Below are 27260 nucleotides of genomic sequence, written 5' to 3' on the forward strand. Positions count from 1 at the left end.
TCAGGGCATTGCACACGTGTGGCAGGAGGATACAACATGTGAAGGGTAAAAGCCAGGGCAGCAGCAGAGGAGGAATGTGCAGTATGGAGCATTTTGGCATAGCCTCTCTCTAACACGAAGGGATTGCTAGAGGCAGCTCAGTGACGCACTTGCCCTGGCATTCCCAGAGAGATTGAAGATACAGGTTTCTATCAGCAGGAAGGATCACTTTTTAAATAAGAGCAAAAGGCCTCTTATCTCCACCTGGAGCTTTACAGTTAGAAATTAGCCAGCTAATCCTCAAACAGGGGAACGTGAGCAAGGGGAAGATGGAAAGTTACCTGAGCACTCAGAGGCATCCAGTGCCCTCACTGACATCCCTGTTTGGGAGAGCAAAACTGGAAAATGGCCGGAACAAGAGGCAACATTGGTGTTTGCTACAAAGCAGTGCCCGTTCTGAGCAAGAGGCATTCACCCTGGCCTCAGTCTCTGGGTAGTAACCACTTAGGACCCTTAATCTCAAGCAACCAAGACAATTTTGTGAAGACATCAGATCTCATGATGGGTCACAGGATCTCAGCCAGCCATTTCCCACATCAGGATGCGTCTGGCTTTGCATGGGCTCTGAAACAGCCTCTTTCATCGCCTCTGCCAACAATCCTTACATGGCATCACAGCTCTCCCAGGTGAAGAGCCACATGTCAGAGAGAACTGTCATACACATCCCCCTTGGGTGGGTAGGGGAGCCCACAGCCAGTGGTCCTGCCATCCCACTCTGGGAAGGAAAGGAAGTACATCCTCAGCCCCACAGCCAGATGCAAAGGATACAGAAAAATTCTTCCTGCAGGGGCGTTCGGGATGTCCTCAAAGAGGCTGCACATCCTGAACAACAAGTTCCCTTGTGCCTGGAGGATTGCTGATTGCTGGGACATCCAGACTATGTGATCCCACACTCTGCATTTCTAAAAGCAGGCACTATCAGGAATATATCTCTGCAGAGGCCACAAGGCTCCAAATGAATGCAGGAGAGAAATGGGGGCATGCAAGGATTTCCCTAGCCTTTTTCCTTTGTTTAGCTAGTTTTCCTGCCAGGATCCTAGCAAAATTCCCTACTCTCTCTCCTTAATGTTATTTTCCCTTTGCAGAGCTGTTCTCAGCACTTCAACATCCCATGATGTGCAGGACTCAGACAGGCAACTCTGACAGCCTCTGGGGAAAAGAAGATCTTGGTCTCATGCCTCCCAGTCTCTGGTCTGGTTTGATCTTAGTAGGAGCAGAGGGAGCAGAAGAGACATAACACTTAAGCCCTGCTTTGCTTTCTGGGTCACAAAGGCCTAACAGCATATATACAAGCTGCATAAGGAACCCAGGGGCTTTGCTCAGCTGATTGAATGGAGCCTGCTAGTGGGCCAGAAAGGGTGGGTTGGTTTGTGTTTGTTTTTTGTAACCCTCTTTTCCTCTTCTTATAACTTTTTTTTTTAAAAACATATTTGCATCTTGCCAGCAAAGAGAAGATACTCTTGCTCCACTCATTCCTGGCTGGAGCCAAAGAACTGGAGGAAGAAGGAGAAGATGTAGATGATGTCCAGATAAATATTGAGGGCTCCAAAGATGTATTCCTCTGGGTTCAACGAGTACCGACGATTCCCCATCAGCATCTGGGTATCAAGTGCCAGGAACTGTGAGGAAAGATGAGGAAACCCAATGACAGTCACATGGAGATTTGGCACAGCAAGGCAAGAAGTGCTTTAATGGCAGGAGTTCTCCCAACTGCTTCACTGTGCCCAGAACAAAAATGCAGCCACTTTTTATGGGCTGTAACTGCAATTTAATCGTTCAGAACAATGCATGTTGTTTCCCCTTCCTTCATTTCATTCTTGATAGTCAAACCCTGAGCCTGTTACTCAAATCCTGCTTCCTTCATGCTCCACCTATCCCAAATGTGCCCCAGGATCAGCTCTGGAGCAGTTCTCCCTGTTCCTCCTCAGCCAGTCCCTACGACTTATTATTCCAAGACTTCCCCCTGCTCAGAAACGCCTGCCAGGTAACAAGGTGACCTGGACCCAACATGACATTGCAGCAGCAGCACTACCAGAACAATAAAGAGCAATAAACCCCAGATCCTGGGCAGCACCAAGGTCTGCAGAGCTGCCAGTGGAGGTAGCCAGACCCAGAGGGGAGCTTACGCCTTTCTGAAGCAGACACAACTGTGTGCAGGGCAGATTTTACCAGTGAACCCTTACAGTGGTAACAAACACAGGCTGCAAGGCAGGCTGGCGGCCCAGCTGCAAGAAAACCTGCACCTTGTTGCATGACTTCAAGCCCAGTATCTTCTCCCACCTCACCTTTACTCTCCCTGTTAACCCAGCCTGCGACAGACACCTTGGCACGGAGCTCTTCAGGGCTGCCAGGGCATCTTCGCCATCGCCTGGGGTCAGCTGGCAGCTCTGCCCTCCCCAGTCATAAATAACTGCTGAACTCCCCAGACGCTACCAGCCTGAGCTGAGGTTCTGACTGAAGTTTATGGGGTAATTATAAGATGTTTAGCCTACTTGTATTTCACAGAACAGTCTTTAATCATGAATCACAGAAGAAATACCCGAGCTCACTTGAAATGACTTTTATAGCTAATAAATGAAATTGCTCAACTGTTCTTATTCACAACATGCCCAATGGGCACCGCCTTGAACCCCAAGGCAGCCCTCCTCCTGACCCCCACCTCAAGGTAATGCCAAACATCTTCCCAGACAACTCCCACAGCTGAACGGCAAGCACATCGCTGCCGGGACGTGCTCCGGGAAGAGGCTTGCAGGAGAGACTGCCGGGGAGCCGTCGCAGGAAGGAATCAAGACTTTTCAGCTCCCCTCGAAGGAGCTGCACAGTCTCAAGGCTTCGCCTACCTGCAATGAACCTTCCTAATGCCCCTTAATCCCAAACCACGACCTGGGTCTTCCTGTACCTCTGTTGCTGTTAGTCAGACTCACACCCAGCCCTTGGCTCACTTCGACTCAGCTGACCCCAACCCAACTTTGCTCACTTCTGCAGCCGCAGTGCATCCCCAGGCTCCTGCTGAGCCCTGCAGCCCAGCTCCTGCTGCTGTGTTGAAGCTTTTCCCACTCCAGAGATGCCTTTTTGCCCTTTGCCTACAATGCTTTCTGCTGTTCACACCTAGTATTGCACATACAGCACAGGTTTGCTAATCACACCATGCTCTGCACCAGCACCGTCACGTACACCAACACCTTCTTGGGACAAGGCTGAGGTCACTGCAATAATTGCTATTCATGAGCCACTGGAGGATGTAGAGCTCTCTGCAATCCTGCACCTCACACTCCTCCCTTCCCCAGGCACCTTCAAGACTAAAAGCATTTGCTCCTTGCTTATTTTTCCTGCCAGCACACTCCCAGGCCCCATGACCAGCACCCACTTACCATAGTAAAGATAATGGCACCAAGCAGAGCATAGATCGCGTGGAGCCAAGGGACCTAAAGGAAACAAATCCACCAGTCAGTGCCTGGGAGAAAACTGGTTAATTGGGATTTGACACAGAAGAGGGCTTAGCTCTCATGTGGAAGATAGGACACAAGTTAGGGAAAGTGCTCTAACAGCCCAGGATGGACTTGCACCACTTCCACCTCCAACAGTTTCTATTGCGGACCTTTTCACAGCAAGGAACAGGTCCCTGTGCCTCAGTTTCCCTTCTTACTGTGGTGTTTATGTCCAGTTGGTTCACAAGCATCCAGAACAGGTACTTGGGCTTCCAAATAGCCTACTCCACCACAGCTGCTGTCTCTGTGGAAAAGTCTTGGCACTATCCAGATGGAAACACATTTTGCAGCAGCCCTAGCAGGTGTTTATTTACCCAGACAAGGCTGATCCCACTGGAAGAAACACCAAATGCTTCCAAGAGCCAGAGCCAGCTTTAATTAACAAGCATCACTTAATGTGTTCATCTGCTGGAGTCGCAGCAGGAAATTCACTGGAATTAGGACCAAACCTCAAGCCCTGCTTGCCGTGGCACAGCAGCACACTGCGGCAATGGAGAAGTTGCCTGTATTCCAGGAGAAGGTGCCCACGTGGACAGCTGACTGAACCCAGAAATCACAGCCTGCCTCCCCAGATAGACAAGCTCATTAGAAGGGTGCCTCGAGCTATGCTTATCTTGACAAGCTGCAAGATAAAGAGTAGTTGTCTCAACAGTTTAGTGTCAGTGGCTTGGCACTGCAAGCTGCTTTACCCTCACGTCTGCATAGGGGAGAGGTGGATCTCAAGTCAAGGCAACCAAAATCCAAGCTCCCGTTTTGGAAACACCAGCCTGTGTATTTGTCCATCATCAGACCAACCCCAGGGCTAGCGGGAGTGTCTCCTGCAGGTCTGTAGGGCTGAGGTCCCCAGAGAAGCCAGCTGAGATGGGAAGAGCCTGGAGGCCACTTAAAGGCTGCTGTGACCAAAGCTGGGTGTCTCGGTCTTCAGCACAAGCAAGAGTTCAGGGTGATTAATGGTGGCTGCACAGCCCCACACACCTTCCCTCTTTCATCAGCATCTTCCAGGGTCTGTCAGGCTCTTGCCTGAATGATGAGTCGCCTAATGAAACACTCTTGGATGGAGACCAGACACTCCGTACTGCCACACCAAACCCTCTATCAGGTGTGGTCACAGGCTGCTCCAAGAGTTCGGCTGGGCAGAGCCAGCAGCAGCTGAGACCAGAGGAAGGGTACGGAACCATGCAAGAGGGGCTGGCAGCAGCTGGAGGAGCGATAAGGTGGCCACTTGTCATCAGGACTTGTCCCTGTGGTCTGAATCACCCTCCAGAGGTGCTTATTTATGAGAAATTTGAGCCTTAAGATGTAAACACTCCAGGACGGTGCCTGGTGTTAGTGTCGATACGGCCAGGTCTGGCCACACAGGCATCCCACTGCACATGTCCAGAGTTCAAAAGTCCTGCCCTGAATTTGGGGCAGAAGCCCTGAATTTGGGGCAGAAGCCCGCTTGAACGTGCTCACCACCCTGGTTTTACTGGAGTGGAAGCTGAGGCACAAACGGATGACGTGACCTGGCATGGAGTCATTACGCAGGTCTGGGAACAGAAGCAAACTTCCTCAAGCCCCAGGCCAGCACTGTCCTACAACCTGATATCTGGTTGTTCAGCCACCAGGCAACAGCCACCTGGTCTCACCTTTTCTTTCTGTTGGTGTTTCTACTCATTTTCAGAGAGCAGGCTGGGACCTCTCGAGCCCAGCCCTGGAGTTTGCTCACATCAGGCTGATCAGCTCCCAGCCTTGCACCAGGACTGGTGGCACTGGGTGAGGAAGGAGGTCCAGCAGGTCGGTACTCACGTATTGGTAGGGCAGTATCACAGCCAGGATGATGCCACCAAAGAAGAGCACCATGAGCATCACGAAGAGGACGCCCTGGTAGGAGGTGAAGTCAAACTGCGGAGGTAAAAACCATCATGTTACATGTGCACAGGTGCCGAAACAAGAGGCAGCGAGGAGAGCCAAGCCTCCTGGTGTCCACGGGAAGGGACTCCCCAGCTGTACCCCCATCTTGCTGTCACATGGCAGTCACTTCGTCTGCATCCCAGGTCCTATAGACACATCTATACAGCACAGAGCCAAACGCTTGCCACATCCCCTTTGTTGCCATGGGCAAAACCTCAGCACCCATTGCATGCCTGAAATCCAAAAGCCCATCATACACGTTTGTGCAGTGCCCTTCTGTACCCCACAGCTTAATCCTCCAAAAAAAAAAACAAACCAGGTTACCCCCCCACATTAGCAACTTCCAACCCCATCTATACCCCTGACGGATCCCTCACCCCAGCATCTGTCCTAATCTTCCCATAACCTTGGCTTCACATCCCAACACTCCTCAAATTGCTCCTGTGGGCAGAGCCCTACAGACCTGCCCCTTCTTCACACCCCATCCCCAGCACAGCCTGACCCTGTTCCCAGGAGGTGCTTCTCCCGGAGGGACTGATCAGCACAGGCTCACCTTGCTCTGGAAGCTGAAGATGGTGACAGACAGACACACCAGGGCTGTGATCCCCAGGCACAGGAGGACTGACTTGGTATTGTAGTAACTGCAAAATTAACAGCAAAAGCACTTTTCAGTGTTTTCCACAGGGAAAAGTAGAAGGAGGGATTAAGATGGGCAGAAGCTTAGCAGAGGTGTACAAGGAAAGCAAGAGTCCAATTATCAGTGTGTGTCATGTCGTGTCCCGTCCCCCCTCCCTTAATGTAAAAAGGGAAAGGTGGAAAACACTAAAAGGAAAAAAGCTACAAACTAGATGGGTTTTCCTCCTGCTTTAAATAGAAGAGGGTAGGCAGGAGGGCATTTCTAAGCTGCTCATGAGTTCCTCCCAAGAGGCAAAGATGGGGACTTACTATAAAAATCTATCTGCCCATGGACAGATGGAGGAGGAGGAGGATTCAAACTGGGAAGTAATAAAAATAGGCTTATAAATGTCATTGCAGCACAATGAGAAATCAGAAAGCTGCAGCCACTGTTATGCTACTGATGTGCTTGTAGCAGGGGTCTGGGTCTTGGAAAATGGCAGGGAAGGAGGGATGTGAACAGGCAGAGAGACTGCAGGCTTAGATTATAATTTTTTTGTGTGTCTGACTGCTGGTTTTGATTGCATCACCAGGCTCAGCCCTAAGAAAAGCCAGTCCCCACTCTTCAGTTTGATTTGAAAGTGATATCACTGGTATTTTCCCCGAGTTGCTGAAACCGCTACTTTCTTTGTCTCCAGCACGCATCCATCAACACCCACTGGCTCATCTGCCTCATCACCAGGGACCCACGTGAACCAGGGCTGATCTTGTGAGCAGATTGTAACAGTAAAAAAAAAAAACACCAAGCAAAAGGGAGCAATCTATGGACTACAAAAAAGCTGAAACTACTGGAAAAAAAATCCTTGTGTCACTCCAGCCCCATCTGCTGAAGTGCTGCTTAGTGGAAAAGGCGAGACCAGCGTATGGCGACTGCCTTGTCCCTGGCTCCCTAGTGCTTTCCTATAGGAGAAGCAGGGAAGATTTTTGCAGGAAGAAAAAGGACATGGGAGCAGAAGACACCCAGAGACCATATGCTCAGCCTACCTGGAGAGCATCCCAGTGAGATAAGCCATGGAGAGTGTCTGGGAGGGAAAGAAACCCACATTATTTCTGCATTCATGTCCCAGGGAGAGATACGCAGCCAATAAAACATTTCAATTACAGTGATAAGGGCAGTGAAACCTCTCAAACAGATGCTCAAGAGAAACAATTTTTGCATAGTTTCTAATCCCCCAGCTCCCACCACTGACCAGCCTCTGCAGGCTTTTTTTTTTTTTTCCTAATTGTTTTTAAACAGAGGCTCCCTTCTTTCCTGCTTATCACATTCTAGTTCAATTACAGCTCCTCAGTCCAAGTGCAGAGCAATTAGAGGATGAAATTCTTGCTTTCTGTGTGAACCCAGACCAGACACGTCTCCTGCTTGGAGCCGTTGCAAACCCCATGCTGGCTGCAGGGGTAAGGCAGACACTGTCCAGATGTGCTACTTACAAAGATGCTCAGCAGGATCAGATTCCATGGGAAATACCTCCTGCAAGTAAAGAAACAAGGGCTGGTCAGCCCCTTGCTGCAAAGGGCAGAGGCAGGCAGCAGCACTGCACAACAGGTTGCATAAGATGTGCCATTAATTAATGGCCTATGCAGCAAATGGCAGGGGTGGTGCAAGGGGACAGTCATTCTGTTGGGAATGAGAGCACATCTAGAGTGCTCCTAGACCAGGAGGGTGAATATCCCCACGGCATTCCAGCAGAGCAGCCAGCAGTGCCCTGCTCCGCTGACAGCGAACCCGAGCAGCCTCTGCAGTATTTAATAATGAAAACTTGGGGCCGTGCAATTTTTGCTACCACATAGCTTCTCTCCAGTTGCACTTTGACTCCAGCTTTTAATGCTGCATTGCAGCAACCCGCAACTGCATCAGGCCTGAAAATACAGCTGCCACCGCAGTCCCTACATCACTGTGTCAGCACGACCCTGTCCCATCTCCAGAACGTTGCTGGTCATGTGTGAAAAAGAGGAAAACAGTTTGCAGGGCTGTTACAAATCCAAAAAGAAAATATTTTACCTGGGTCCAGAGCAACAGGCAAGAATCAAGTAGGTCACAAAGAAAACAGCACTGCAAGAAGAGAAAAAGAGCAGTTTAGGGAAGAAAACACAAGCACGGTGTGTTGATGCAGGAGAGTCTCCAGCTGACAAGTTTCAGTGCTCTGCTGCGCTGTTTAAAATGCCAGCACCGTGCCAGAAGTTGAGGCTGGCTGGGAAGCAACGCAGTGCCTACCTCTCACCGAAGTAGTTTTCTGCCCACTTTGCATATGCCAGTCCCCAAGAAACCTGAAGGATGGGGTTAGAGCACAGCAAGGGTCCAGGACAGACAGAGCACCCAAATGTCTTTGCTGTTGGCACCTCATCGTGCAGGAATTGCTCATGCAGAGGTGGCCAGACTTTGCCCCTGGCTTGGTGGGATCAGGGCATCCTGCTGGGATTTCAGCAACACTTAAAGCAAGGTTCACAGGGCTGGTAGTGGGACTTGCCTAAGGCCAGGTGGAAGGTCTGTGTCGGAGAAGGGAACTGGTCCCATGTTACCGCACAAGCGCTTGAGGAAGAGCTCAGGAGCAGAAGGATCCCCTAAGCTGGGTGAAGCTTGCAGACCCAAGCCTAATATGCTGTTGCACAAGCCATCCCCAGGTCACAAGAGTTATTTATCTGACATGACTTGACCCTTCAGCAAAGCAAAACAAAGAATCCAACAGCTGAGGGATGGTCTCCCTCTCTCCAGCCGTCACGCAGCCCAGGTGTTTTTCCACATGCTGGATGGGTTGTGGCACAGTGGGAACCTGCTTACCCGCTTCACCCAGAGCCTGGGGGGGGGGCAGGGGGGAAAGCAGCTTCCAAGCATGCCGATGGCTGCACGATAGCCAGTCACCTTGGGTCTAATAAATGAACGTGACGGCAAAACCCACGGGCCATGATAAATGCACCAGAGATAAAGCTGAGCATTGCTCTCCCACAGGGAAACCAGGAACGCTGGAGTGGACACGGCTGAATAGATGGAAAAAAAGCACGCAGGGAGCGGAGAGCGCCGCTGCAGTTGTTCCATCTCCTTTGCATCCCTTGTTGCACACCTGCTCTTGTTTTATTCCCTCTGAGCCATCACCCCAGCAGCAGGAAAACACCCTACGGCACCCCCTTTTATTTTACAGGGGTGTATCTAAAGTTGGGGTCTCTGCGTATGAAGGAGATCCAGACCCAGACCAGGGCAAGCAACTGGGGACACTGGGATGGAGGGAAGGGTTGGCTGGCTGGGAGGCGAAACTTAAGTCCCTCAAGTACAGACCCTGCCCCCAGCCGGGCCAAGACTTGTTTGCTCCTACTGGGAGGTAGTAAGAAATCAATACTAACCGACCAGCGAGCTGCAAGAGACAAACCCAAAAGTCAGAGCATAGACCTGAGCAGAGCTTGGTCTCATCTCCCTACAAAGCAGCGCTGCTTCTCCAGTCCACCAACCGGCCAAGGAGGAGCACGTTATCTTCCCTTGAGGTCAAAGGGGCACACCAATGCCAGTTCCCTTCCATTGCTGCTATTTTGGGTCTTTTTTTTTTTCTAAGTTATATAAGCTGGTGTCTCATCTCCGGACCTGGACATATTTCATGGTTTGGGTGTGAACTAATTAAAGCCGAGTTCACAGAGCCTTGTTCACAGACAATTACATCGCACACTCTGCCTGCTTAATTAGCAGCACTAACACAACAGGCATCCAGGAAACCAGCACAACTGCAAATATACCAACGCACTGAAGCGCAGCCCACGCTACCTCCCAGCTGACCTTTTGGACCAGGCTTGGCTAATGAACGGCATCCAGATTCTGGGCACCAAGAGCAGCTCTGCGATGCAGACCCAGGCATGACAGCCCCACTCAGACACAGCCAGAAGCATCCTAATACCCCCCGTCGTACCCCCACTCCCTGCACCCTTCTTCCATCCATTGCATATCAAGGCATGAGATGCAAACCCAAGCAACCCCCTTGCTTTGAAGGGGACAAGCCCAAAATTAAGGCTCTAAGGTACCCTAGGCACCCTTTCAGGTCTCACCTCTGTGTTCCTGCACTGGAAGCCCCCCAGTTTCACCTGGTTTGCTCTGCAAGCAATACTCATGTACTTACTTTGACCCCGGTTTGTAGGGCCCTTTTTTGGGGAGTATTTGGAGATACCCAGCATCTCCCATGTCTTATACTCATTTAGTTTTTTTATCTTTCTATCAGAGTTATCCATGAATTTTCCCGGCTTCCCCTGCACACATATTGGAGCAATTCTTCACATGCAAGATGCAGAAGTGTTTGGAAGGTGTCTCCACGTCACTGCAGCCGCATCCAGAGCCGTTTGGAGCATACATGGCCATAGGAGAAGAAAGAGATACTCACTAGGAAGCCCAATACCAGGCAGAGTGCGTCTGAATGTACCCCTTGACCGGCTCACTGCAAGACAGGAAACAAATGCTGAGCAGAAAGCATAAAAAAGCTAATCACTTCACAGGCTGCTGCTAAATTAAACCTGGGAACACACACAGGGTGATGTGGCACAGGGTATGTGAAAGAACAAACAACAAAACAAAACCAAAAACCCAACAGAAAAACCACAGCTGAAACTACCTGGCAAACTGACCAGCTGGAAAGAAATTCAACCTGTCAAGTCAGAAAGACAGCCCTGCTGTTATCCATTACACAGCCAGGCTTGCTTGGGGAACGGTCACTGCTTTCTCTGAGAAGTGATTAAGGAACCAAAAATCCTCAGGCTGACAGTGATTCATTATTTATTTTGGAGGCAACAAATGAGCCCCACGTGCCCCAAATGCTCAGTCATCTAAACCACAGAGCCACCGCTCGAGTGTGGGGTATCTGCTTCTGCAAGGTAACCCAGCCCCTGAAGCCGAGGTAGGCTGGGATCTGATGGCCGTGATAACTCCCGAAGGAAAAATGGAGCAGTTAATGCTCAGGGGCAAGCAGCCCAGGCCTCCTGGCTGGGGATGGCACCAGAAGGGACGATGCACTGTCCAGAAGAGACACAGGAAAGGCAGATCAGGTACTGGAGGACCTCTCAGGGCTCCTTCAGGTTTGTTTTTCTATTGGAGCACATGGGTGGGGAAAAAAAAAAAAAATCAAGTACCTACATAGCAGACAACACCCCCAAGTAACAGGTAATTCGGGAGCAGGTCATATATAGGACAAAGCAAGCATTACTGCTACGCAAGAGACCTACCAGAAGGTGAAGAAGGCCACAATAACAACAGTGACCAAGAGCTGGACCATCAGGATGGCATAAACCTGCAAGGAGAGGCAGCCCATGGGCAACCCGCAGGCTCTCTGCTTCCCCCCCAGCCTGGGGAGGGAGCAAAGCCATCCCAGCCAGGTCCCTCCAAGAGCTCAGGGCTGTCCCCTGCCTTCACAGGGGAAAGCTGAGCCTGGAGACTCTTGCCCCTTACCTTCCTGATGAACACTCTGCGCACATTCCTGTCATCCCAGCTGAAGGTCGTGAGCATCTCTGTGTCCCCTGGGTACCCGCCACCGCCATAGCTTGGGCTCGTGCCTGAAGCAGAAGCCAGACAGATCAGCTCCTGTCACCCAGTTCCCTCCCCAGCTGCAATAACCTGACCCCAGCACTGACTGCAGCTCAGGACGCCCAGGTTTCAAGGTTTTATTGTTGCACTGCAAAACAGAAGCTTGCTGGCATGCACTTTGCTGCCTTCCCACTGCTGCATCTTATTAGGACCATCTCCAGGAACAGAGGGGGAAACCACTTCTGCAAACTCCAGCACAGCAAGGACACCAGGGTTTATTCCTGTCCACGGTGCCACTGTACCTTTAATGGCAATTAGAGGGCTCGTATCATATCCTTGCTCACCTTTCACTGAATATTAAAGCATCCCGCCCCTCCCGAGGAGCAGTGACTCAGCGCCTCAGTCATTCCCATCAGGAGCTCGGGTGCGGGAGGATTCCCTGGCTGCTCTGTGATTGCCTGAGCTGAGGCTGTGTCTGCATCACATCTGATGTCAACCGTGTGCCCTGTCCTCCTCGAGAAGCTCCTTGCAGCCAGCTTTTCTGTAACACCCCGAATCTGATTTCCATGCGGGGAGTCAACAGTTTGCAGCAAATCTAAACGAGGGGGAAGACAACCCCAAAGAACCCCAATGCTGCTGCTGAGGGTACCCACCCCACCCCCCACCCCCCAAATAATCGCAACACACAACCCAGCTCTGCTTTGCTGGAGGCTCTGTAGTACAGGCGGCTGCTGCTGGAATTTCCCTGCAGAGGGGCGAGCTGGACCATAAAGCATCGGTTTGCTCTGCAGCCTTGCGGGGGGGGGGGGGGGAAATGTCAGGAAAACCTCTGCCTGCTGGGGAGGGGGCTGTGCTGTTCAGCCAGGGATGAAGGTAGCCATGAGGATACGCAGGGCAGCAGGCTGCAAGGAGAAATTCAAAGCAGCAGGTTCTCCCTAAAATCAGCTGCACAAATTAGACACAAGATTCAGCCTGCTCCATCTCCTGGAACCTCATGCTCAAGAAAAAATACAACAAATACTGAAACCTCAGCTGTCTCAGCCCATCATTCCCCTACGCTATTTGCTTCTCTTGCAGATACCCCTTCCCTGTTACTAACAGTTTCCCTGCCGGAGTTTCCTATAGAATGAAGGCTTGTGCAATTACACCAGCTATACATTCACGTCCCTGCCTGTTTGAGAGGTGCCTCCCCTCCTTCTCCAAGCTTTTTAGCTCAGTGATACTCAGATCCTTCAGGCTGATGGAGGAAAGACCCTCTCAAACTCAGAGGACCAACTGCAGGCACCAGGAAAGCCAAGTTCAAGGTCCTGGATTTTGCCAGGTTTACCGGTCAAAGGTTGTTTGCTGTGACTGCAGAAGCCTCATCCTAAAGATGACCCTTAGCAGGAAATAAATCCCTTGTGCTCTTCTTGTGCCCAACAAATCTCTTGTGCCTTCCTCTATGCTCCAGTGGAGATGAAATTCCTACAGCAGGTTGTCTCTGCATTTCTGTGAGATCTGTCATCACCCCCACCTGGCGGGGAGCCCCCGAGGCCCATATCCCCAGGACACTTCAATGCCTCCTGTGTCAAAGCAATCAGGGCATCTAACTTTGCACTTAAATGCCTCAGAGGAAGGAGGTTTCCTCCTCCTGACCAGTGTCGCCAGCACCCAGCATCTCCCACCCATGGCCACGTCTGAGGCAAGACAGTGTGTCCCAAGTTCGTTATTAAAGAAAGCAACCTAAAGCACGTGCTGCTTTTCTCCAGCTACTTCCAGGCTCATAGAAGCTGCTAGACACAGCCCCATGGCATGTGCCCCCTCCCCCCCAGACCCTGGCACAGGAGCCACAGCTTGCAGCATGGCTGAGGGCGGGGGAAGGGGAGAAGGACACAAAACCAGAGGAAAACAGCAGAGAGGATCAGGGCGCAGGCACAGCTGCAGAGAGGAAGCCCTGCCAGGCTTGTCAGGGAGGGGACAAGAGATGACACATCACCTAAACAAGTCCTCCAGGATACCCAAAACACCAGCTTCCTAACCCATGTGGGCTTTACCCATCCTAATTCATCATGACAGTAGAAAGGCCCAGATGGTCGTTGTAGCAAGCTGGGAGGTTATTTATCCCCTCTGTTTCTGGCCCCTGAAGGCAAACAAGAATGGAAAAAGTCTGTGGGACCATGGGAGTGCACAGGCACACATGGCTCAGAGGGGTTTAGCTGGCTCTTTCCCCTTCCCTAAACATCTTCATCCTGCAGCTGCGACCATCCCCGCTGGATGATACAGGCAAAGCGCAGCAGAGGGACTGAGCAGGAGCGAGGACTCAGGAGTCATTAAATCCAGTCCCTCCAGCACTCCCTCCTGTTCGAGCCGTGCTGACTGAGCAGTTGGCCACCCCAGCAGACTTGCTTGCTGGCCGCTGCATCCATCGCAGCTATTCCCCTGCACCGGGCACAGTCGAGCCTTTGTCTGCTCGCCACGACCAAGCGGATGCTGTATGCGGCACCCGGGGAAGAAATGCTGTTTGTTGGCCGAGGAGCCAGCACACAGAGCAACGCTGGAACATTCAGCCCTCGAGCCCAGCCGTGTTCCAGCCTCCAGCGGCTCGGAACACCAGCTTGCAGCAGCCGGAGATCACTGATGCTGCGACATGATTTTGCCAGTTCAGCGGCTTCTTTGAAAGCCGGGGCTGAGCAGGAGCTGGAAGGGGGGTGCTGCCTGCAGAGCCGTGAGCGCCGCACCAGGGCTCTCCCCAGCCCTGCGAGGTGGCAGTGCCCAGCGCAGCAAGCTGGGAGAGGGGATTTTTCCCATCCTGGTACTGGGAAGGGGAGCAGGGACAGAGCATTGCAGTTTAGTTCCCCCTCTGGAAGGCAGTGGGATCTAGTGTTTGGGTGGAATGGCTTTCCCTCACAGATATAGACTCACAGAGTCATGGAAGGGTGTGGGTTGGAAGGGACCTTAAAGACCACCCAGTTCCAACCCCCTGCCAGGGGGACCCCCCCCACCAGCCCAGGGTGCTCCCAGCCCCGTCCAACCTGGCCTTGGACCCTTCCAGGGCTGGGGCACCCACAGCTCCCCAGTGCCAGCGCCTCGCCGCCCCCACAGTAAAGAATTTCTTCCAACAGCTGCTCTAAATCTCCCCTCTTGCAGTTTAAAGCCACCCCCCTTGCCCTGTCACCCCCTACCCCTGTAAGAAGCCCCTCCCCAGCTTTCTTGCCAGCCCCTTCAGGCACTGGCAGGTGCTGTAAGGTCTCCCTGGAGCTTTCTCTTCTCCAGCCTTCACGACCCCAGCTCCCCCAGGCTGTCCCTATAGGGGAGGCACCTATGTGGCCGAGAGCCACAGCTCTGGGATGAGGTCTATCACAGACCAAACTGGGCACCACCTCCCTGGCTCCCCCCTCCTCTACAAGCCCATAGGGTGAATCTCTGCACCCCTCTACCCCCTCAGCAAGGGGCTCACCCTGGGTACCACCATGGAAGAACTTACTGGGGTCAACGTAAGCCCAGCTGGGGTGGAGTGGGACCGATGGGGGAGGAGGATAAACACCAGACTTCATCCCTTCTCCTGCTGTTGCCTCCTCATAGGTCGGAGGAGCTGGTGGAGCTGTGGCATTGTCCTTCTTCTCCCCCTGCCCCTCAGAGTTGGGGGGCTTGTTGTTCACAGAGAGCTGCACAGAAAGGGGGTGGGGTGGGGGTGTAAGAGAGCAATTAGACTGTAAAAACAGCACAGAAACTGCCCTGCAATGGGAACTCAGGGGGACACAGACAGGGGCCTGGGGGTGCATCTGTTGGAGGAAGGGATTGGGAACTGAACAGACACCCAGCAACTCCTGCGGGCTGGCAATGGACCCATCCCTGCACTCCCAGGAAGGAGCATCCTCTGATGCAGTTGAGGGAAGAGATGGGAGAACACCTGACACGTTAAAGGGGATGAAAAGTTACAGGCAGCCAGGTCTGAGGGGAGACACAGCCTCGTCCAGGGTCCTCCACAGTGTCTCAGGCACATATACAACACTGGAAAGAATCCAATTCTCTGCTTTTCAGCCTACTTCTTTCTAAATTTCCCCTTTAAAAAATAAAGTTTTCACTTACTGGGCAGAAAATCATGAACACCTTCATTTCCACTTACACCCACATTTGGGGGAGTTTCTCCTAGCCCCCAGGAAGTGCTCTAGTTTGGCCCTTCAACATTTTCTTCCAGCTTGTTCCTGTCTGCCCATCTAGAGGCTCAGCCTTGTTCCTTTCCAGAATCTGAAGGTGCACATAAAGGACTTGGGATCCCAGGACTTCGGACTATGAAATCCCACCAAAGAGCCAGCCTCGGGCCACCCGAGAACTTGCTTCTCCTTGGGAACTTGATCCACTTCACCTTCTAGATCTTTGTCATCCTGGGATAAGCTATGAGCCTGATACCCTGCCCTTGCTGCCAAAACGTGCCAGCTCAGTGGTCAGGGACAGCATCCCATGGATCACAGGGACGTGGGACTGGAGCCACAAGAAGTCCAAAATGAATGTAACAGACTAATTAGCACTGCAACAGACAGCATGGTCCCTGTAAGTATGTCTTAAATTTAAGGTGTAACAGGCCCTTGGAAATAAAGCCAGGGTACCAGCACGGGATGTGCACCACGAGCTGCATCAAGATAACTGTGTCACCTCCCCTGCCAGCCATAGGGACTGTCCTCACCCCGTCCTTCCTTACATAGCCCTTGGGCACAGGGTGGCTGATATCATGCAAGACCCCCAGAGATAACCAAGGAGATACAAGAGGGATGGTGCTGCCTGCATCCAGGCAGCCTCCATCATCGTTGCCATGGCAATGGTGCACTGTGCTGGCAAAGGATGCATAAACCCCCCTCTCCCTTGCCTCAGAGCATTGCAGAACCCCCAGACTCCAGAGCTCCCTGGACCAGGAAGGAGGTGCTCAGGGCAGGTGACAAGTGCTGACTGCTGGGAGCACGGATGGGAAAGCACAAACACCCCATCAAGCTCCCTGACATCCAGGATGGGTGGAGGAAATGGCCACAGGTCCAACAGCTGCACATCCAGCACCAGAAAAAACAGCCCCCAACCCCATAACAGCGCATCCCTCCATCCCCTTCCTCTGCCAAAACCAGCCCCATCGCAGGGGCCAACGTGCTGTGCACAGGTACCCAGCTCCCCCCTCCACGGCGACTTTTATTCCTTAAATCCTCCCCTTCAACCCACTTCCCCACTCCAAACATGCAACAATTATGCAAGCAGGACAACTCATCACCCCAGCACCGGCCTCCCACCTACCTTCCCCTGGGTCATGGCTCCTCACTAATGATGCTGCTGGACCCCGCGAGCAGCAGCAGGAGGGAAGAGGCTGCAGCTGAGCACCAGCCTCCCGGCCAGGTCCTTTCTGCCTCCTTCTCCTGGGATGTGTCAGGGCTGGCTGCAACCGCTGCAGCCTCCCCAGCCTGCGCTGATGCCTTCACCTTCTAGCAACATCCACGGAGCAACTGGCGCTGGAGGGAGGACCGTACCATTCCCAGCCTGCAGCACAGGGGGAAGCTGGGAAAGAAACAGCTAAAACGGAGGCTAGCAGCCACCACAGCGATGGGGACGATGCCTGGATACAGCACTGGGTAGGCGGCAGCAGGGCCCCACACCAGGGGTTCAAAGCAGCCAGCTCAGAGATGCTGAACTCAGGGCTGGGATGGCAAAGGCAAGGGAGAGGCAAAGGATGCTTCGCTGCAGCATCTCTCTGCTGCTGCATGTCGGAGCCAAGCCTGGACCAGGGAGCGTCAGCTCCCACAGGCCCTGCTGCAGCCAGGCACAGCAGGGAGGGCTGCCACGGGGGGCTGTGGGCTCTGCTGGGGCAGAGACAAGGCCTGAGCCAAGCTCTGTTATGGGAGAGCAGGAGGGAGGAATTGCACGCAGCCCTGGCTCCTTCCTGACCCTTTCGGGCTTTGCACGGAGCAGGGATGGAGGGGATAAAGGCTCATTCACCCCACACACTGTCCTCTCTGGACCAGTGCAGCCCCAGCAGGGGTGGGGGGGCACGAGGAGGGTTGGGAGGTGTCCCAGGCAGCGAGCAGACCCCGAGCACTACACAGCCCCCATCACCGAAGCAAGATTATTAATTCAAGCCCATGAAGGAGCGGGCTAATTGGGGAGTCTGGCTCCCAGCCCAGAGCATGCCCAGGGGAAGGGGCACAAAGTGTACGAGGTTTTTGCCCATGTCAGGGTCTGGGAGCAGGGGGGGTGGGGATTACAGTCTCTAGGGCACAGACAGATGGAGACATCTCCTTTTACACCACAGGCAGCAGGAGAAGGGGAAAAAAGGTTGTCCCTTTACGTAATGAGGTGCTTCACACGGGCAGCAAATTTGTCCAGGACAGAGACAGACAGAATCCTCCACCCAAACTCATGGCAAGACAGGCTTGTGGCGAATGAGGTGTCAGCAGAGCAGTCTTGCACTGTGCTCCCACAAAATGAAAGCAGAATTTTGGGCAGTTCTGGGACTACACTCTGACTAGGATCTGTGCCCCTACCTCCCAGCCCTCCACGTCCTCCCTCCAGTCCTTCCCCAGCCCCTCCACATCATTCCTTGCTTGTCATGCCAGCAGCATACATCACACCTCAAATTAGTTTGCCAAGCCTTATGATACAGATACAAAAATAAATTAGCTTCTCTGTTTACTCTGGCATGAAAAATGGCCCTGCCACCTTTCAGGCTCCCTAAACACAGTCCTAGAGAAGGTGAAGAACAAGCCATTTGCAAGGAGAGGGGATTAAAAAGACCATCCCCACCCACAGCTTCCATGAAGAAGCAGGCAATGAAAGGGTTAAAAGGAAAGCATGAGCTGGAAGTGAAAGAATGCAGCCAAGCAATGTACAGCTGGCATCCATACAGACCTAGCCCGAGCTATTCAATTGGAAAGGGAGGCAATTACCGCAAGGACTGCAAAAACTTGTCAGGATTATTCAGAATCAATTAAGTGCCAGTTAACCACAAGCTCCTCAAGGGCTTTCATTCTCCTCGAGGTTGAGCAGAGGCATAAAACTGGGCAGGTCCCAAGCGAGGGAGAGAAACTCAACCCAGCAGGTGGGGTTCTCGCTGCTCTGGGCAAGCACGAGGGCACCCTGCTTGGCTTCTGACCCTCTTCAAGCATGGGATGAGCCACTGTCTCAAGGGTCTGGGAACAGAAACTCCAGGTGATGAGTGGCATCATGGTGAGAGAGGAGACACCCATTTTCTTAACAAACCCCAGAGGGACTCATCCCAGCTGCAGCCCCTGGCCAAGCCAGATTCCTTGGTGGGATAACTCGGGACCTCACATGCTCCATCCCAGGCTGGAGATGCTACAAAGAGGAAAAATATGGGGTCTGGGAGAGGAAAAACCCTCAGCAAAGAAAAGCAGATGGCATTGCCTACCGCAACAGCCTCCCTCTGAATGAAAAGCAGCGGGGAAGAGAAACCAAACCCCACCACCACCCCATTGTCTAGAAGGGCCATTCCCACACCCTGAACTCCCAGAGGGCATCTCGGTCTTCCCTTGCTGCCCAGCCCCAAAACAAATGCAGCTCCAACAGGCAGGGTTTTCAGGGGGCTCTGAGGAACTGTCCTGCCTTTCCCCAGCCAGGAAAATTAGCTGGGAAAGCCCATGAGCTGCAAGGCTTGAAATGAGCCTCATCTCTGCCATGGAGAAGGCAAGGATGACTGTCCAGCTGATAGGAACGAAAAGCAGAGACATTCAGCCCTTGCAGGGACCATCCTTCCCCCAGAAAAAGCTGCTCCAAGCCTGGTTCCTTGCTTTCCTGTTTGAGCTGGAAGCTCTTAAGTGTGCCAAAGTGCTACCAAGCAGGTATTTTTCTCTCTGTTTCCCTTTTCCCGATTTCACAGGTGCACGAGGAGGATAGGTACCACAAGACCCAGATTCCAGATCGTGATGCTCACACACAGCATCACAGCAACTGTTCAGCATCCCACATCGAGCTCCCTGACCAACCGCTGGTGCGGCTCAGCATCAGGCCATGTGAAGCAGCCATAAGCACATATACCTTTAATACTCAGGGGGGAAAGAAAAAAGAAAAATAAAGAAAAGAAAAAAACCCTGTCCAGGCCACGCCCTGCCAAATCCACAAGGGATTTCACAGGGATTAAAGCAACTTTGCTGAATACTGAATCACATGAAAAACAAGGTAAAGAAAACCTGATGGGATAATTAAGGGATCTGTTGCATCAACATACATGATGGCACACCCAGGAACACTCTTCTCCCAAGTCCCCAGTGGCAGTGAATGCTCTGTCATGGACTAAAAAAAAAACAACAACAAAAACAAAAAACTACAAAAACTCCAACAACAAACCATTAAACCCCCAGGTAATTTACCCTAGGCTTTCAGGCTGCTGACTTACCCACAGATTATTAATGCTAAATCCTGCCACCAGCCTTAGTGCCTAGATGGGAGATTAACATGCAAGCTGCAAACATCAGGGCATGCACAAAGAGGGGTTTGAGAGGATGGAAGAAATAAACCCACCCTTATTCTTGAGGGGCAAAGACCCAGCCTCATCCACACCCTGCCAGCATCCCAGGGTGGGCAGGGAGACCAGACCCCCAGTGCCCACCAGCCCCAGGTGGGCCAGCCCAGAGCCTCACCTCCCTGGGAGGTGGAAAACTGCTTCCAAGAGCCAGCAGCTCCCTTCCTGGCCAGCTCGCACCTTCTTGGTCTTCTGCAAAGTCCTCCAGTGAAACAGCCCTCCTTCCTCCCCAGGCTGTTTTGGAAGAGCAGGAATAACTTCACCTTAATGTGCGATATGAGGAGCTGGAGAAGCCAGAGCTCTTTGTGGTGGGATGTTCTCCTCACTGGCTTCCACAGCGAGCATCAGCCCCTAGCTCAGACCTTGATAGCCAGCACTGGTGCCTGAGCTTAAAAAGAAGCCCAGCCCTCCATCACCCCCTTTATAACCCCTTTATAGTTTCCATTGCCTGGAAGAAAATCCTGCAACCTGTGCCCAGCTGTGCTGTCACACCTGATCGCAGGCACCCTGACTGCTGGGTAAATTAATTTCAGCCCTCAGAAGGGCATTTTAATTAGAGAGGGCTCAGCTCAAATCCCAGTGGTGGGTAGTAGCTGTGTGTCAGCTGGGGACCATTATCTGAGCAAACCTCTCAGTCGCTGGCAGTTGTTTGCTCATGCTGCAGGGCTAAGGCAGTGCCAGGATCTGGCTGTTTTGAAAAACTTTGCTCAGTTTTCTTTAGATGCCTCCAGAGCTGCGGTTTGCGATTTTTGGTGAATTGCTAAGAGGTTAAAAAATAAACAGAAGCGAAATCTGTGATACCTGCAAACCACGTCAGAGAGTAACAACAGCACATGCACATACACCGACCAAACAAACAGACAAATATAAAGAGGAGGCACTCCCCAGGATTAAATCGTTCAGCTGCTCAGGAGTGCGTTTCACTCATCGCTGCCAGAAGAACATGTTCTTACCACCATCATGTGCACTTGAGGCTGTTAAATGAAAGGAATTGCACAAGTATGCAAACTTGCCTCATTTGGGAGTGGGGGAACAGAACAGGTTTGGGTGACACTTAGAGTGACACCTTCATGCCACTGTGCAGTTTCTTCTTTAAAATATTATGAAGGAACTTTATATAACACAGCCCAGGGATGTGCAGAGGGTTTGAAAAAATTCTGGGGAGCCCATACGACAAGTGACCCATGGCCCTGTGGTGAAGCAGCAGCCTGACACCCAGGACTGTGGCAATCTGCAGGGAGGAGAGATGAAGGAAAGAGCTTTGCTGCATTTCTGGGCACAAATTTCCAGCCCTGAAACTGGCCTAAAATCCAGGTTTTTTGGCGCTGTCCTGGAAGGAGCCTCTGTCTTTGCCCTAGAAGCAAAAAGAAGTGAGGGGGTTTCCTGTCTGGCTTAATGACATCCCAGGAATAGCTTGTAATGTGTTCCCTGTGCTCCAAGCCCATGATATCTGCCTGCCTTGCCTTTGACCAGAGTGAGCAAACACCTTTGTGTTTCCTCCTTCACACAGCTCCGGAGTTCCTGGTGAGCCACATCCTTCCTCTCTTCCCTCCTTAAAACACCTTTCAGGCACCTTCCCTGCACACATGACTTTGCTAGGTAGGGAGATGACACCTGCCTTGCTGAAAATAACTTTATTTCCTCAAACTCTGCCAATTTCTCTCCCACCGTTATACCACGAGTGACCCACCATGCTCTATCTGGGTCTGCACAGTCATGCACCGCACCGTCCTTGCCCGCGAGCAGGATCGGGGCTCCGATGCTCCACAGGAACCGAAGGCAGAAGAACTGCAGTCTCGGCGCGTGCTGGTTTGAGTGGGATTTTCTGGTGTGTGACAATGGCCTCCCACCCGCCTCAGTGAGACCTGACCCCTCTTGGAATGACACTGCAGCAGATGTACGAGCTCCATCAGGCCAGCAAAAAGAAACTCGGAGCTCCCTGGGCAACTCGGTGCTTTCCACATGCTGGACTTCGCCAGCAAGGTCGTGGAGGAGCTGCTGATGCTCCTCTCCACTTTACACAACTCAAGGAAGTAAAGCAAATTGCACTGACACTCTAGGGCCAGATCCCATCAAAACAGGCGTAAATGCAGAAGAAAATCAGCACAATATCTCAGATTAAGAAAAAAAAATAAATAACATTTTACCAAAGCAGGATGGCACTTCACACTGCTGACAACAATCCCTGCGCTGCACCCAAAAACCCTCACAGAAATCAAATAATGAGCCACAAACAAAAATATCCCACGCTGAACCTTTATTCTCAGAAGTGGAAAGAAGCCAGAGGCTTTATGAAACCAATGTGTGGTTCGCTGGCTGTCGCAGCCTTGGCGAGGGAGCTGGTGTCTGGGCAGCACCAAAAACCAGAGACAGAAAGAGGCACCTGGGGGAAAAGAGGATGAAAGGTAATAGACAGACAGAGAGTTAAAAAAGGATGGAAGGAGGGAAGAAAAATGGCACGTTCCATTTCAAATTTAAAAGCAATAGGTTGTATCTTCTCCTACCTGCATGCCTTATGTAAAAGTGTAAGTTTTAGGAGCAGTTTTGGAGCCTGTCCTAGCCTGTCCCAGCGTATGTCGATCACACAGACCAAAGGAGACCTCTGCGGAATCCAGCACAGTGGAAAGGGTTAATGGCCAGCTCTGAAGGCTGTTGAGGACTTTTTGCGTGGTATCCCATCTATCAAACTGTCCTGCTCCTTTCCCTGCTTTTCCCACCTTGCCAGATTCCACACAGATCTCTGTCTGGTGTGGGAGGAACTTCCCGAAGCAACATGGAAAACACGAAAAGCATAAAGCTGGTGTTTTATGTGAAAACGATCATCACCACAGCAGTCCTCAGCTAGCAGCTTGGTGGAGAAGACCTTCTGGGGGCTCACGCCACAGTCCTAACCTTGTTCCTGATGCTGTTCCAGAACAAAGTTTCCAAGCCAGGGTCCAAGCCCCTGCATGGATAATTTCAGCAGCTGGTGGATGCCCATGAGCAAAGTCGTTCTCCCACAAAACCGTTCTCGCCCTCATGGCTCTGGGCCAACCACCCTGTTCACCTGCTGAGCTGCTTCTTCCCTGGAGCCCACCTAGGGTGGGATCCCAACCTTCTGTTCATCCTTCAGCTGGTTCTCCCAAACCCCTTTGTGCCTTTGGGCACCAAGCACTGGAAACCCCAGGGTGGAAGATGACCCTGCTGCGGCTGGGAGCGTTCGGTAGCTCTGAGGGTTATGGAACAGGTGACGCTGCTTCGTAACCAGCTCTGGGCTGCTGGTGGGGTCACACGTGCCGAGCTTCACATTTTTAGGGTGATGCTGAGAGCTGAAGACCCCTCTGAGCAGTGGCAGCCACCAGCTTCCTGCTCCACCAAAGCAGAGGCAGAAGCAGCTTCTTACTCAGCAACTGATTTTAAAATGACTGTTGGGTTTAATGGCTGGGAGGGATTTAACATGATCTGACACCTCATCTGGCTTTCTCCCTGTGTTGCACTGAAGTCTGAAAGCGATCCTTTTTATCCCCCTGTGGACCACAAAGTTTCTTCCACTGCTCCCCTCGCCTGGCTGTACAATGAGGACCACGGCACCGACCTTGGACTCGGGTGAAAGACGCTGTTTTCAGAAGCCAAGCACCTTTCACTTTCTCCATCAATCCCAGCTGGTTGTTACGGGAATTTGGGAAAAAAAACACCCCTACTTTCATCCATGCACCATTCATGTACCTCCTCACCACACCCACCAGCAGCTCCCCAGGAAAGATGCTGAGATAACAGCCTCTCCTCAAAGGTGAAGCTGCCAGACACACTCCCGCTTCCCTCCCAACAAAGATCAGGAGATAGCAGCCAGAAAAGCCCTGCAGCACTGTGAGCAGTCCATACACAACCTGGTGCCCACAGTGCTGATATTGCAACAGCCCTAGCTCTGCAATCCCGGTGATGCTACAGAGGACCAGACAGGAGGAGACACGGGACATGGTGCCCAGAGCCACCAGCAGGACCAATTCCTGGCAGCATCCAACCTAGTTGTTTTTTGGTTGATTTATTTATTATTTTTTTTTGTCAGATCCAGGACAATTACCTGGAGAAAGACACCTGAATCACTGATTTTTCCTTCATGGACTTCAACTTGATTACTTCTGATTTACATAAAAATGAGGAAAATAGTGAAAAGGCCAGCTGCTAGATGCTCTCAGGCAATGTCACTGCACGATGTCAAAGCCACGTCCCCAGTTTACACCCGCTGGGAGTTTGGCTCCTTAGATGGGATTTGTTTTGCAAACATGACACTGGGTATCTGGTGAAGGGTGAAGCTGAGGTCTCCTGCTCCGTTCTGTCACCTGAGGATGACGTTGCCATCTGATTGATTTGAACTAATGTAATGTTCATTCCTGCAGCAAAGAGTTTACAAGACCTGGTGAGGCCACGGGGTCCACGTCCCTTCAAAATCTGCTGGCTGTATGAATCCCCTGGTGTCTGGCTTTATGTGTTTCATGGATTCAAGAGAAAAAACGTTGATTATTTTCCTATAAATGTTTATGCAAAATATGCCATGGCCTAGCCTTGAACTTCAGTGCTCAAACAAGGGCAGAATGCCCTCCTTTCTTCACCCCTTAAGGCATGATTAACAGAGGTCATCACCTAAGTCAGCCCTTTCTCTGACCTTGTGGTATGTTGGGACTGGCCATATCTTGCCTACTAAGTCTCTCTGCAGAATTAGAAGCCACGGTTTCTCATTCTCTTGTTTCTGCACAGTCTGGGACTTATTAGCACATTGTTAGCAAAAGAAAAATTATATTTTCCTGCAAATCACAGGAAGAAAGAGTTAAATCCCTGCCTAGGTGCTTTATGGAGATCAGATCATGCCAGGGTGGAAGGCTTCATGGTCTTCACGGATGTCACGGTTTTATACAGCCACCAGAAGTGTGGACTGCTCCTGACATGGTCCCTAGCCCAGCTCCAACGCCACAGTCTTGCTGTTGACCTTGATAAAACCCTAGGCAAACACGCAGGACTGAACTTGCAGATCCTTGAGATGGGATAAAAAAACAAAGCCAAGCCTGCTCCCAGCACCAGGCCCAGCGCCTGGCCCATGCTCAAGCTCAATTCATTGAAGTCAGTGAAGGAAATCAGGGCTGCATTAATCCTTCTGCTTCAATTAAAACAAGAAGAATAAACACTGCAAGAGCCAGCAGAAGTTTTGCATGAATAGGGATTTAGGATTTGGCCTGAAATGCCAGAAAGGGTGCTGATTTTTTCCCCATTTTGCTCCTCTGGGTCAACGTCCTTTCGATGTGGTATGACAATGGGGGAATAGAACTTCTCCCGATGGCCGCTTCGCTTTGGGGAATGCAGACGTTATCCTCTGCTCGGCTCTCCAGCCAGGAGGGAGGGAGGTAAGACTCCCGCGGTACATCTGTGAAAGGCAGTTAGATACGTGCTTTGGTTTGCATTGTATCAAAAGCTGTGCTGCTGCATCCCACCCCGCGGGCAGCTGCAAGGGATCTCAGTCCACTCCCTCGATGCTCTGCAGCCCACCGTGACCCTGCATCGCCCTGCCGCATCCTGCAACGGGTGGCGGGGGCTGGCAGTTAACAAACCCCACTTGGAGGAGGGTGAGGGACCTGCGCTTGGTCCTTCCCCTGCCCGCAGGACCCACACCCAGAGACCCACCTGCCTGGGGGATGCCCACAAGGGTCAGGACGTGCGGGGTGGGAAGGTCCCTGCAGGTCCCTAACGCTGCAGGTGCCCCGAATCCCAGGTGAGGAGCTGGCTGGGTGTCCTGCCCCTGTGGATCCCAGCGCCAGAGCACCCGTGCCATCATCCCCATCCGCTCTGCTCCCCCACATCTCCTCCTCCAGCCCATGGCTGCCATTCCCTGCACTCTGCGGCGGCGCCAAGGGGGCCGGAGGCACCAGCACATCCATTTATCCAGGCAGCAAGAAGAAAACCTCAACTGAGAAACGAGATTAGCCACGATACCAGAATTATGAGGTTTTGCCTTTGCTTCTTTTAAAGGCTTCCCCTCGACAGCTCTTAGAGGCAGCATTTTCCATTTTACATCTCCTTTCTTGGAAGGAAAACATGAGCTTCAATCAAGAGCAGACCCGATAGTAGCCAGGGTTCTATCAAGTTTTCCCCCGACACTTTCTCCTGCTGTGGATTCTCCAGTGTCTAATAAAAGGGGCGCGATGCCCTGCGGAGCGTGGGTGCCAGCTGTCTGTTGGGCTGTCAGAGGCACGGGAGCTGGCTGCCGGCACTCTCTGCTCGCAGGAAAGAGTGAAACAGAGTTTGCAGTGAGGTCTGGGCAGCACATGCACCTCCTGCATGTCGGGTCTGAGCAGGAAAACTTGCTGTTGTTTATGCAATAAATCTTTTATTCGCTGTGGCTTGGAGGTATTTTAGATGGAATGGCGATACCTTAAAGATGTTTATACTTTCCTGAAAGCCAGGGAAGCAAAGATATCTGAGCCATCTAAGTCACTCGAGAAGCAAGTTGTTGTGCAAGCACAGTTCCCTCACTTGCAAAATGTTCCTCAAAAACGTGTCACCAGGCCATTTTCTGCCATCAGGAGGAAGCACGGGGTATCAACCCTCCGCAGGCGCCAGCTCGCTCGTAAGGAGCATTTGCATTTGATCCCAGGGGAGGGCTGATAATGCTGCCACACTCCCAGGGCTGCGGATTACCAGGTGAAATAATGCATTTTCCCAACTCAGCCTGCTCTGCAATGCTCTTTGCTGCTCCCGAAGCTGCAGCAACTTTGGTGTAAGGTGTAAAGCCACATCACCATCACCACCAGCAGCTCCAGGAACCCCTCCTAGACACAAGCTCCAGCAACGCAGCGCCAAGCTCTCCCGTTTCTGTTTCCCAGGCATACGGCAGGACACAAGGCAGGAAACCTTGGCTCTGCTGCTGGCTCACCGCCTGGCTTTGGCACCAGCAGCACCTGGCTTCGTGCCATGGACCCCCTTCCCGTGGACCCCCTCCCTGTAAACCCAGAAGGACGGCAATCACCGCAGGGCTAGAGGTCCCTGGGTGAAAGCTGGGATGAGTTATTATTCTTGCTGGAAAGCAGCATCTCATAGCAGCGGTCTGCTCTGCCCCGCAAAGCCCACGAGAGCAGAGCTCCCTTCCAGCGAGCTGGCGCCCAGCGCAATGCCGACCCTTCCTCACAGCACGCAGCCGAAACCCACCGCCCACAGCACAAAC

At 52.1% G+C, this 27260-nt stretch overlaps 1 protein-coding gene across 1 annotated transcript; it reads right to left on the reverse strand.

The window, feature by feature from the left end:
- Nucleotides 1–1039: 1039 nt before the first annotated feature.
- On the reverse strand, nucleotides 1040–17214 carry FAIM2 (Fas apoptotic inhibitory molecule 2). Its single transcript, XM_005233094.3, has 12 exons — nucleotides 16837–17214; nucleotides 15044–15224; nucleotides 11506–11609; nucleotides 11283–11347; nucleotides 10448–10501; nucleotides 8095–8145; nucleotides 7524–7563; nucleotides 7080–7117; nucleotides 5974–6061; nucleotides 5316–5411; nucleotides 3411–3464; nucleotides 1040–1658 (listed from the first exon to the last, which is right to left on the reverse strand). Exons 1-12 carry the CDS (start codon nucleotides 16849–16851, stop codon nucleotides 1509–1511), a joined length of 936 nt encoding a protein of 311 aa, XP_005233151.1. The 5' UTR covers nucleotides 16852–17214; the 3' UTR covers nucleotides 1040–1508.
- Nucleotides 17215–27260: the final 10046 nt, after the last annotated feature.

Source organism: Falco peregrinus, chromosome 19 (assembly GCF_023634155.1).
Source record: "Falco peregrinus isolate bFalPer1 chromosome 19, bFalPer1.pri, whole genome shotgun sequence".
In the NCBI taxonomy this organism is placed as follows: domain Eukaryota; kingdom Metazoa; phylum Chordata; class Aves; order Falconiformes; family Falconidae; genus Falco; species Falco peregrinus.

Excerpts from the sequence above, each read along its gene's own strand:
- FAIM2 (XM_005233094.3), bottom strand. Across the intron at positions 11,348-11,505 it reads GCAGAGTGTTCATCAGGAAG|GTTTATGCCATCCTGATGGT; the intron begins GTAAGGGGCAAG and ends CTCTCCTTGCAG. Across the intron at positions 7,564-8,094 it reads GCCTGTTGCTCTGGACCCAG|GAGGTATTTCCCATGGAATC; the intron begins GTAAAATATTTT and ends CTTTACTTGCAG.